The 13,054-nt window shown below is 42.5% G+C and overlaps 1 protein-coding gene across 1 annotated transcript in view; it reads right to left on the bottom strand.

The window, feature by feature from the left end:
- Positions 1–1,421: 1,421 nt before the first annotated feature.
- The window catches only part of PPM1E (protein phosphatase, Mg2+/Mn2+ dependent 1E), a 65,728-nt gene continuing 54,095 nt past the window's right edge, over positions 1,422–13,054 (bottom strand). Inside the window, exons 3-7 of the mRNA XM_032201170.1 lie at positions 9,524–9,723; positions 7,898–8,086; positions 6,528–6,671; positions 6,161–6,254; positions 1,422–5,892 (exon numbers count right to left, since the gene is read on the bottom strand). Coding sequence (XP_032057061.1) covers positions 4,823–5,892; positions 6,161–6,254; positions 6,528–6,671; positions 7,898–8,086; positions 9,524–9,723 — 1,697 coding nt within the window. The 3' untranslated portion in view covers positions 1,422–4,822. The remainder of the gene's footprint in view (positions 5,893–6,160; positions 6,255–6,527; positions 6,672–7,897; positions 8,087–9,523; positions 9,724–13,054) is intronic.

The raw sequence follows: 13,054 nt of genomic DNA, 5'->3' as shown, positions 1-13,054 counted from the left end.
ATGCAGGAAGTATTTCTCTGTTCCTAACTTGTACTTTATGCAGTATTTGTTTCTAAGCTGAAGGAAGGTGAGGGCAGCTTTTATGCACATTCCAGCTGATGAGTGCTGAAGGTGGCCTTATGACAAGCTGCACGTTATGATAGCGGAGCGTGAGTGTTTACTGTTGTACAGTGTGGCATGTTGATTAGTATACGCAGCCCAATTAGCAGTAATCACAGAGCCCTGCCTCTTCAACACTCACAGCTGCTTTACTCTTACAAAGAGGGCCAAGCTGAAGTAAATTATTTTAATTGGCCACATGATCTGCTCTGGAGTTGGTGTCCAATGTTTGCAGTAAAAAAACAGTGCCCTCATGCTTTGCTGCCCTCACAAAGAACTTAAAGCTGATTTTAAACAAGAGGTAGGGAAACAGGCTGGGATGCCTGATTTAAGTAACTTACTGTGAGCTGGACCTGAAAGTGACTGTGCCCTGACAGCACGTTGCCTTTGTAGCTGTAAAATAGATCAACCAGGGGCTGTAGTGCACCTTGGTGTTTCCCTGTGTAGGTACCCTAGAGCCCAGCAGTGAAATGGCATTTTTCCTTAGGTATTGCACAAAAGAAGTCATCTTTTACCACGCTGAAGACACTTAACTGTTAGTTGCTGTCCTCATTAGCTTTTAATGAAACAGACTAGCTGAATTGTGGTTTAAATTACTGTTTTATTTAAGATATTGGTAAAACTTCAACAGTTTTTCTGTATAAACAGCATAAATAAAATATGGATGACTAATACATGGTTATAACTATAAACTCATATGTGAACTGTAGAACAAGATTGCAAATGGAAAGTCCCAACACTGTTAAATGATTAGCTTTAACTTATTCACTTTATAAAGAACATGTTAGTTTCATGAACAAGGTAACACAGATAGCTCAACAGGAGCACCCAGTGCAGCAACTGACAACACACCTGGCTATCTACACAAATACGCGTTTGGGCGTAGAAGTACTCAGGGTGATCTCAGCCAACTTCCCCTGTTCTTGGTTCAAGATGTCTTCCAGAGTGAAGGAGAGGGAGAAGAAAAAAAAAAAACGCTAACACGATGCAATTGCAACATACAATAGTTGTACTAGACCCTAAGAGGTGGGATTTAGTTTTTCTTTAGCTTTAGTGCTGGCAAGTATAGTGCGATCGCCTGCTTATCAGGGACTGGAAAAAAGTATGAACATTTAAGTCAGAGGTTGTGTTAGTGCTTCATTCTTACTTATTGCACGATACAAGGGTAGAAAGTTTTGTTCCTGTTGCAAAGAGGGTATGAATTAAAGAAAGATTGCCCTAGATTACAGGCATGAACAAAGCTGCGGTATCCCCTTCGATGGCTTTGTTTATGTGACTAGTGCTGAGTGAATAAATTGTGCTAAAACAGCCCCTAATTTAGACCAATCTTTCTCTTTTTTTTTTTTTTTTTTTTTCCTGCAGAACATTGCCAGGGTAGGGAGGATTTAGTGAGGAGATAGTGGACCTGAACTACAGCAGTCATGTCTATAAACACGGAACTCGTTATGCCTCATCTTATCTGCCCATAGGACATGCATTTCTCACTGACACACAGTGTTCCAAAAACAGAGTGGAGTTTTTATGACAATGTACCACCATAAATGTGGCGTAAGTTAGGCTGCTTTGATATTGTCCTTCAGTGTTACGATGCAATCTAAATCAAATACTGAATGGTTTTAACTTGCAAGGACAATCGATGGCACTTCTAGGTAAAAGAAAAAAGTTATATACATGCGTTTCCACCCACCTTTAGTGCAAATCGAAATGGGTTAACAGCTCCCTGGTCTGGTGCTATACTGCTCTCTGCAACGCAGACATTCCTCAGAGTTGCACATTTAAAAAGTGTGCACAGGAAACTATCAGAGTGGGGATTGAGCGAATCCCTCTAGTACTCACAGTGAATAGCTTACGAGTGAGTTTTGAGGAGCTTCAGACAAAGCCTGAAGCCCATTTCTCAAAACCAACATAATTAAAAAAAAAAAATGTTTTCACTACCTACCTCCTAGTTCTGCAAACACGCTTAACACGTAAACTGAAACTGATGCGGGTTGTGTTAACGCGAAAAGGGATACTTCAGCTCTTTATTGGAAAGATTGGTTATACAAATTTCACCACCACTAAGATGCACAATAAAAATACAAAACACAGGTCACAGACAATCTCAGTATCAACAGTTAATAAATACAATTAGATACTTTTATATTAACCTAATATTTTTACATTGTCACCAGCTAGACACTCAAGGTACGAGATACAGAACACTTAGATACCGTTAGAGGGGGATTATTGCTTACGTTAGCAAGCAGCAAGTAAGGGCACAGGATTTTGAACTGAAGAGAACTACTTCCTATCACCAGTGGCATTAAGAGAAAACACTGCATTTCACAAAGCACTGCTTTTTTGTCTAGTGTGTAGAATCAAGAGCAGCATATATCAGACCAATAACCACTACTTTTAATATTATAGAACTTTAAAGGACTTACCTTACAAATGGTTCCTATCTACTCTATAAATATGCATTTAGTGAAGAAATGAACACTTGCTATTTATACAATGTTTTTTACCTGACCACACTGGAACTACGATGGTAGATTTTTCTCCTAGCAAGATAAATGGTATGAGTAGCAGAATTATCATGTATGAATCCACACCTAAAAAGCTATATCCTTCCCAAAACAGCACACATGCAGTCCAGTGCTCTTCAACTGCTCCTGCAGACTGGGAAGAAGTTTATCATTCGTAACACTTTGTCATTCTAATTACTCATACAAACAATTGCACTTACACCACCTTTCTCTCAGAAGCACGCTATAAGATGGACTCACTGCATCGTTATTACTGCGAATAATTTAAAACAAAGGCACCACAGAGATGCCCCATTGTTGCATATTTTACTGTTTCTCAAATTTCCTTAGTAAATCTAACTTGGAACATATGCTGCAGCTAAAGAGAATGTTGACAACAGCTAAGGCTTAATAAGATGACAGATAAGAGCCAATGATCCCATAAGATAAAAAGAAAAAAGAAAAAAAATCTCTGAATAAGATCAAAGGAATCTAAAGCCACACTCCAACTCCTGGTTACTCACAAAGCCTTTTGCTATTCATCAAATTGCTTTTAAAATAGTGCATCAAAGATCGGAGAAGCGGAAATTGGCAGAATTCAAACCTCGCCATCTCATCGTGTTGAATAATCTCCTGACTACTTATAATATTAAAATACTTTGCAAATTCTAGCTAAATACTAACACTGTTATTAAACTGTTACTGCTAAAATGATATGATGTACAATAAATGCTTATGAAGACTTACTTTATTCATACTACTCCAAATGTCTTCATGTAACAAATGAAAGGAACAGGATGTGCATTGAGTGGAGCTGATGGGAACAGTCTGCTTACTTAGGTCCTAATTTAATGCTCCCTTAAGGGTTAACAGCGCCTCAGGGCTAGGGCAGAGCAGGTGGGTACCCTCTGTTTGTCTGTTTCCGAGTTCCACAAGCAGTGCTCTGCTTATTAACACAAGGGCAACTGACACTCCTTACTCTTCCTTCTGAATTTGGGTTTAACCGAAGTAGAGCCCTGGATTGTCAGCGGATTTCACCCTCTGCACTAAACCCCAAGCACATCCCCTGCTCATCTGCATTCACTCCGGATTGCGCCGGCAGCCCAGCACCCGCTCTGACGCATTCTGGAAATCACCAAATTGCAGCACTGATGGTCCTTGTAGACACAGCATCTTACCGTCCTTCATGCTGCAACTTTTTATTCACTTATGTCTTTGCCATCCAGAAATCATTACTGAAACCAAACATCTCATCAAATTGCTCATTATTCCTAGCAAGCAGTTCTCTGGTTTGACTGGGTGAGTGGCAGTAGCATCGTACTGAATGTCTCCACAGACATGGGTTTGTTTTAAGACCTGAGATGAAGTTACGGTGGAAAGAGGTTGGCTCAAAGCATTAAGCACAATTATATTTGATTAAAACTAATTGAGAACAGTTTCCTAAACTGACAAACAAGAAAAATGCCACTAAAAGCACCAGAAAGATACGAAATTCCCTATGCTGTACCTCTAGCCATAGGAAATATATTTTTTAAAAACTACAAAAAAGTTTTCTTCATATTCCATATTTTATGTTACAGGAAAAAAAAATAATAGGTAAATTATGAGTCTGTACCTCAATCGGAGTCTGAGAACAGAGCGGCAGGAGCTTAGTTTGTCCATTCCTAAGTTACCTGGTAAAACCTTGTATGGCTTTTAGTCTTTTACCTGCAAAAGTGGATGTAATTTTCTGATTCATCTTAATGCTAGCCTGAAATAAACAGAAAGCAGAACACAAAATAACCCACACAACCTGGACTTCTACGGAAACTTCCCCCCCACTCTAAAAAATTTGGCAGTTCTCAACCAGAACCCTTCCTGACGTATTGCTCCAGACACCTCCCGGGCGGGTTCGGGTTCACCTTCCTGCAGGCTCAAGGACTGTTCCCTCCCAGTGTCTGTTCAGTGCCCCAGCAGCTCGGCTCTCGCTAGTGAATGTGGCTGGATACTTGTGGGTGGGGGTGGCTGTGGCATTGCTCAGGGTGGCACCACCAGCAAACTTTGTTGAGATTGAAACAACTACATTTGTTAATTCCTAGGTCTATTTACACGTGGGTTGAGCTTTGCAGGGGACTGTAGTACCGTTCTGAAATGCCCACCTTTTTTTGCTTCCTGATGATGCCAGTTTATTTTGGGAATGTCTATTGGGAGAGTCTGAAGGGGAAACACAAGGGGGATGGTTACATTTTACAGCATTGATGAAGGTACGAATCTGGTATACAATTACTTTGTCTTCGCATCAAAAACATGCTCTCAGGGTAAGCGTTATGCCTAGCCAGCCTCCACCACGGGGAGTGTCTTACCAACGACCTGGCGTTACTGCGGCTTCGGACAGGCAAGGACAGACCTGATCCTTCTCTGTGGGAAGGCTCTCGAGCCAAGAGGGGCGTGTGAAACTTTGGTTTGAGCCTGGCTCCTCGTCGCCTCTTCCCGTTACAGAACCGGAAATGAAAGACCCCAACTCGCTTTCCCAAGGATCTGAACAGTTCATCTTCCAGCCCAAAGAAGATCGGAGACAAACCCTTCCCCCTGTAGATGCTCTGCCCTGCAGCATGCAAACTAAGGGGAGCGCTGGCCTCCCTGGGATCGCTCTGTCCACAAGCTGATGATGCGGCGCTCTCTGGTGATTCGTTCTTCTCTGTTAAACCATTCATCAAATTCGCATTCTTTGGTATACCAGGACTAAACACTTGAATTGGTGGCAGATATTTGGCACTCTTAGGTGTACTAGTTTCTGTGTTTGTCAGGTCTAAATAGCCTTGATCATCGAACGGGTTAATGCTGGACCCTATGCTTAAGCTAGTTCTATCAGTGAAGGAATCCACTCGTCCATCATACCCTAGGTCTGCAGGTGCTGAGCATTGGTGCTGGGGCCACGGTCGTTTGCAGTCTCCATGGTTTTCCTTATCTTCCCCACCGTCTTCTTGCCCACCTTGAAAAGAGTTCTCTGTCCAGTCCGACTCCTCACTAACGCTGACTGCTGCATTCATGTCCCTGAGAAATACCACAATGACAGTAATGTTGTCGCTGGAACCGGCATCGCGAGCAGATGCCACTAATTTATGTGCTACCATGCTGCTGTCACCATTATTCTCCTTTAGATGGTCAGCCACCACTTTGACTGCCTCATCGGGATTGACTGTGTCATAGAAGCCGTCGCAGGCTAAAATGAGGTAGTCTTCAGAGCCATCTAGTACAGTGGAGGCAGAGTCTGCATCCCCACAGATATATGGCTTGTGCTCAGCGTCCCCTGTGGAAAAACAACACACAGACACGAGGCCGTGGGTTTGCAGCCACAGCATCTGGAAGGCCTTTTATTAACACAGCATGGAGCCGGTGGCTCTCATCGCCAAGTTAAAGAGATTACTTGGAACAGCCCCTCGGACTGTAGAGGTAAAAATAGAGGTCACTGCTCACAGCTGTATCTTCAGCTGTATTTCAAGTTTTGATCACTAGAAAATGAAAGTTTAATTAAAAGGAAAAGCAAGGCTGAAAAAGGAATTAAAGCCCATTCTTACCAATAGCTCTGGAGACTGACAGGCTCCCATTCACCCTCCAGGCTCCAAACCAGACCACACAGCCACCAAGGGCCTCAATGCGTTTCTTCTCGTCCTAAACAGCAAGGCAACACAGGAGTTGTTTGAACAGAGCTCTTAGCACTCGCCATCGCACTCTGAACACCCCTCCAGATGAGGACAAAGGATTTGCAGATTTTCATGCTACCTTCCAGCCAAACCAGAGTAACTGGGCCATAGTCTGCCACTCTGAGAGACACTGGCAAAGCAACACTCAGTGTCCAAGAATGCCATATGAAGCCAATACCTGTCAGCTTCAATGGTAAGCACGGGTGGGTGGGTGGGTCAGTTCAGAACAGGCCATTCTCACCTCTCGATCTGGTTTGTGGGGTTTCATCAGTTCCACAGCTTGGCCTCTCCTCACAAGCATAACCTGGGAGTCTCCAAGCCAAGCCACATGCAACATATTTCCTCGGATGAAAGTCACCACCCCGGTGGTTCCACAACGCAAACTCTGTAATGGAGAAAAAAAAAAGCCTACAGTTTTAAATAAGCAAACCAAAACCATTTCAAAGCATGTGAACATGCGGGCTTTCTAGGATGCTTGCAGCCTGTTCTCAGGGGGAATGGGCAGCGCTTTCCTTACTGCTGTGACTGTTCTGCAACAGTCCCCCAGCACCAGTGCAAGTCATTGATTTCGCCTTGAATTGGAAGCACATTTCAGAAGCTGGGCTCAGCCAGTGATCTGCTGCTGTTCTAGCTGACTTCCCGGGCCTGCTTCCTATCTGCTGATAGAGATGCATGCATGTTAATGATCTCGGAGGGAGGTTTATTTGTAAGCACCTCAAGTTCCCTGCACTTAACTTAGCCCTGGCATAAGTTTAGGAGGCCTAGGAGGCAATCCATTTATTCTTGCTTTCTGGAGCTAAGAAAGATTTATGTTGTAGATGAGGAAAAAAAAAAAAAAAAAAACCACAGCCCCCCAAGGACTAAACCTAGTTAGCATGCGAACATCAGAACTGCAGCAGCATCCTTCTAAATGAACTGGATGTTGTCAGAAGTGCGAGGGTGACATTTACACAGAACGTGAAGGCCACCACTGGGACCAGTACAGACTGGGCACCGACAGCTCCGTGCTGCCCCCCCACTGAGCTCAGCTCAGCGCCTGGTGCACCCTGCTAACAAAGGCAGCAGGAAGGTCGCTAATGGGGCAGTGCTGTGTGCCACACACCTCTGTTAGCCCAGCACACCACAGTCAATTTATTGATGCCTCATACCAGCATTTCTTCAGTCATTTTCATTTTTATCTTCACTATATGGTTCTGGGACTAAGGGGTGCTTTGCACCACCTGTTTGGTTCCCTGATCCTCCTTAGGAGCTTCCATTCAAGCACACAAACAGATCTTGCCTCGTTTGCTGCCCCACTGCACTGGAAACTGAGGTTTGTGGATAAAACTAGGACTCCTACTCTCCAGGTCAACTTGCAGCTGCACCAGACAAGCCTGCAGTGTTTGAGAAAGCTAACAAATCTATGCAAATTCTGGTTGTTCCTGTCTGAGACCTGTTCTGATAGCCTGATGTGCTGGAAACTTGTTCTGTCTGTCTCAATGGTAGGATATTACCAACTTTACCAAGCCAACTTTTTGTTTTGGTTTTGTTTTTTTTTGTTTGTTTCATACACAGAATTTGTCAGTTAATACTTTCAGAATCTAGCCCTTCTCTCCCACGTTTCTCAATCACCTCTCTGGCTGCCTTCTGCACAAAACGCTCATCGGTCACACGGAAGGCTCGGCACAGCGCCTCTGCCGGGTCATGCTGAAACATCTCCTGATGGACCATGTTCACATGGAGGTGGATGGAGGCATAGATGGCAGCATCCACTCCCCCGTGACCATCGAACACTGCAAAGTAAGCTTGCTCTTCTTGGTCCTGTCAATGAAAACAAATTGAGAAAACAACTAAAAGAGAAAGCAATGGAAACAGTTAATTGGATTGTCTCTCAAACTTTTGAGCCTGAGATTTGTGATGTCCTCTGTGGGCGTTCACCAGCATTAAACTGCACTTAGAGCCAGACTCCACCAGAAAAACAAGCTACTCAGACTATCTGCACTTTCATCAATGGGAAACAATACAGTTTGCGTGAAGTCTACATTGACACTGGAATCCACCAGGGATAAATGCCTGTACGGTTAAAATGTGAAGCCAGCTAGCCTCTGCTTTCATCTTCCCCCTGCCTCCTTTTTTAAATCTAATCCATATCACCTTAGGTGCCTGTTTTTAAAATACCCGTATGTACTCTCTCATCAGATAATTAAACGTGATTGTATTCACACATCAAGTACAGCAAAATCACTCATCTTCAAGTCAGTTTTCTCAGCTTCTCCTTATCTGTTCAAACAGAGAAACAAAGCTCTGTACCCAGAGACATCAACTCCTGTGCCTATTCAGACATATAACACACCAACCCGCTGTCAGTGCCAATTCAACCTTGACAGCCATCTCAGTGACTAGAATATTTGTACATTGTAATTTTTAAGTAATGGGCTCCAACACAAATTGGAATAAGAAAGCTGACAATTGACAGGCAAAGGAAACATCTGCCTCTGTTTGCATTAATATCATTTAAAGGCAAGAATTTGGATAGGGCATAGAAAATGGTTATTAAAGTGACAGAATGTAATAAAGAATCAATTGCACAGCAACCTGATCCCAATGGTAAAATTCTTGCCATTTTCTTTTTCTTGCCATTTCTCTGTGTCCAGTTTTATATCTCAAGGAAGAGCAAGCACGAGCATTTGACTGGTAGCCAAATAAAGAAATTAACAGAGGGAAGTCTGGTCCAAGTTCCAATAAATTACTCATGTTGCTAGATTCTTGTGTGAACTGCACTTTGTTCTGTAAATTTTGTGTTTGTTTGTTTAAACTTTCTTTCTTTGCTCTTGCTTTTGACTTCTTCCTACCAAAAGATAGGCAAAACACCTCAATCCTGCAGGTAATACAATGCATCAGCTGCCTCTCACAAACATAGGGCTGCCTTCTGCATATGGCAGGTCACTTCTTCGGCCACTGCATGAGTGGCTACATAAGATGGGGCAGAAACAAACTTTGTTTAGATAGTATTTCACCAGAAGTCTAGGAAAGTTGCTCTTTTATTTTATATACACTACACAGAAACTGCCATACAGCTGCTGTAATCACAGAATCAACTGAGCTCACTTAGGAGCATGTTTGCTTCCTGACGTTCCATCCTTCTCAGTTCCATCACATGTATGGCTTTTGTCTTCACAGTAAAAGACTGCCTAGTTCCCCCAGCAGTGTAAACTGTATTCAGCACATGTAGTTACCTTCCACAGAATCTCATTTTACCTCAAGGTTGAAGAGCATGTTGAAGTCTGGAATGCAGACGTGCTTGTCTTCCATTTTCCTGCGCATGTTCTTGATGGCATGGATGGATGTCTCGTAGTAGCGGTGGGGCTTCGGCTGGAGTGGGAAGTCTTTCACCCAGTTGCTGCAGATCTCATGGAGTTTGCTAAAAACTAAACGGGCTAGCTTCACTGTCTCAATCTCTGGGGGAAGCAAACACCACAAATAAAAGGCTAAGAGTGTTATTAAGTGAGATTTTTTTCTTTTGCATACATTACAAAGATGAAACAAAACCATTTTAGCCAAGCAGTTGAGATGGATGTCAGCAGGGAAATTCTGGCTGCTGATACATAAAAAGAGGAAGCCAAACTCACCATAATCAGCATTCATCAGTGCAAAGCTCATTGTTTGTCTTTTTAGTCTAAACATTCCTCCGTGCCTTTGGGGAACTCATTTGCAGCATCAGGAAAAATGAAAAGCAAGTATGTTTCCCTCAGCATTTGATCCCCCGTGTAGCTCTGCACAGGGTGGTGTAGCTGTGCCACAGAGCCCTGATAGGGAATTCTTCGAGGCATACAGCATCGCACACGAAAAACACAACCCATTACAGTGATGTATTGTTTCAGACCAAAGCACCGATTCACAACAACACCTTACTGCAGAACTGAGGCAATACGGTAAATAAACTGCAGAAAATAATAGCATCCTTTTAAGATGCTTCGGCAGTGTACAAATTCGGGTACCTTCTTAGTTGCATAAGATTACTGTGAGATTCCCAAATAGGCAGCGCATCAAAGAAATCTGCACAAGCAAGTGAAAAAAAAACTATAAAGGTCTTAAATCTAAGAAAATGCTGAACTGTCACTCTTGAAAAGTATTTTAAAATGTGAAAACTCAGGCACTGTCAGTCATTCTGAAGTTCAGGGAAGGGAAACAGGAAGTAAGTATCAGAGTCAAACATACCAAAATCTCCTTTATCTTGGTCATTCACCAATGCCAGAGATCTTCAAAGCTAAACAACAATCCCTACACGTCAATCACATCTCACAGAGGAATAGCTCAAATGCAAGAGTAGAACTGAGAGATGCTGTGGCCCTTCCCTCACAGAAACCCTGTGAAGAACCTACAAAGCAACATTTGCTGCTTTCAGTACTAGGTCTGCACAAGATGTGGGCTATAATGATCTGGAAGCCAAGATCCCTAGCAGCAAGTATCATCCCAGTTCCGCTGCTTACGAGTTGGTTCAAGCTTGATCTTCAAAAGCAGCCATTAAGATGGAAGTAAGCTATACGTATAATCGAAGGAAGAAGTCCTGACTTCTGGAAATCATACAATTGGGTCACCCAGTGCCACCACAGGAATGAGTACCAGTTCTCCCACTACACCTATCCTGCTCGCACCAGGGTCACCAGGAATCTCTGTGCTGTTTTTAAAGAGGGAACACATACAGCCTGAAATGTCCAAATTAAATTTTCCAGAAGGAAACCCCCACAGACTTACTCTTCCTTTTTTATTTTTTTTTTTTTTCTAGTGGGCATATATGAAGGGGAAGGGTGTACATTTTGGTGTCACATAGCTGTTATAATTCAGAGCATCACTCCGAGGGAGGAACGGAGTAAACCCATTTGCTGTGCTGAAACACTAAATACCCTTCCCCAGCAGGGAGTATTCGTACTGTCAGCATCATCAATAATTGCTCCTGAGGTTAAAACAGGAGAAAGGCCCACAACAGTCAAACCACCCCCTCACAGCTGTAAATTACTCATCACTCGTTAATGCTGCAGCACTGAGCCAGGGCTGACTCAGCTGTCATTGTGGTTGTGTCATGGAGAATTTCATTTCCCTCCTGCTGCTCCAAAGTCCCCAGTGATGGAAGTAGTACTTAATTCTACCACAGCTAGTGGGAAACCCAACTCAGGCATCATTATGATTTTTAGTGGAAAATCAGAGTACAGAGAATGGCAGTAATGAGATTCAGTTTCTTAGTACTTAAATTTTAAGGCCTCTCCTGAAAATTTGGGCAGTGTGACAACAGGGATCAGAACTCAGGTTTGTAGACGTGTCACTGACCAAGGTTTTCCTTAATTTAAGAACTCTGGTTTCTGACTAGCCAATGACCTCCTTCTGTCTTGGTTAGAGTAACCCCATCTCCTAGCATCTGGAAAGACTGGGTAATGGGACTTTGCAATTTGCATTGTGCAGTCTGCTGGGTATTTTTGATACCTCCACCTTGTAACACAGTCCACGGACTCCCTTGGTGGCTCTTTAACAGTGCCAAAGCTCCAGAAGAAAACCTTCCTTCCCAGATCAAGAAAACCAGATGTTCTTCGCTCTTAACCTGACCTTTCAAAGGAAAACAAATGTCATTCAATTCTCATTGAAGCTCCCTTGTTCCTCTCCGGTTCAACTGAAAGAGAAGAACCAGCCATGGCCTATGACTCTAAGATTCTATTCTTGGTATCCAAAGACACATGGTCACCCTGAATACTTCAAGCCTGTATTTTTACATTCCTGCATTTGTGGGCTCTGAACAGTTTTCTTTCTCTTCAGATTAGCAGTCTTCTTTCATGAGGCTTCTAGCTCCTTTCCAGCAGCACAACAGTAGTTTCTTTTACCAGTCCTAAGCATGCAATGATTTCTGACTTTGCTCTACTCAGAATGAAATGTGCCACTAAGAAAATTTGGATTTTTTTTTTCTTCTAGCAAATTCAAACTTGAAGCAAATCAGGTAGATGTCTTCTTGTATTATACAGAATAAAAATCTTTCTGGGCTTGTAAGAAAAGCTGACACAGAATTGGACATCAAAGGTAGAGAGCTAAATTCAGCTTGGTTTCACATTCTGCAGAAGTCAAGACATCATTAGGATGAACAGTGAACCCTGAGCACAAAAAATGAAGATGTAGAAATCCCATTTCCATCACCTGCTACAGCTCCCTTTGTTTTCTTTCAAAGCATTAAAGTCCCCTCTATGATATCAGTTAAGGGCACTCATCGATTCCAGCTCTCTAAGTAACTAGCCTGGGTTTCTCAGATGACTCCTACTAAGAAAGCTGGCGAGAATGGAGTTACTGATCTTTTGCTATTAAATCTCCTGCAGTCCTGCATGAATACCCCTAATTTCGTTATGTTTTTATTAGCCAAACCTTGTACTATTTAAGCTAATGCTCTGTTTTGAAAATTATCATTTCTGTGAAATTGCAGTATTCATATGAAATCGCTGCTTCACTGTGGTCCAGAAGATGTTCTCCGTCTTTCTCTACCCCTTTATTTTCATATTGTAATGCCTTACGCTGCGTCTGTAAGGGCATATTTTATCTTCAAGTACCTTCATTATGACAATTCACCCCAATGTACTATGTCTGAAGTCTCATACTTTTAGTGCCTGCTACAGCCCGTACACATACCAATCTCTGTTTGCATCTGTGTATTACAGATTTACTGATTTAAATATATTTAAATGGAAATTTCTGTAGGTGTGAGGTTTTTTTCCTTTTTTTTTTTTCTTTTTGTTGAACTCTTTAGATATTCAGTGT

Source organism: Aythya fuligula, chromosome 20, assembly GCF_009819795.1.
Source record: "Aythya fuligula isolate bAytFul2 chromosome 20, bAytFul2.pri, whole genome shotgun sequence".
Lineage (NCBI taxonomy): Eukaryota > Metazoa > Chordata > Aves > Anseriformes > Anatidae > Aythya > Aythya fuligula.
Note: the sequence above shows the minus strand (reverse complement) of the source record. Positions and strands in the feature narration are given on the sequence as shown.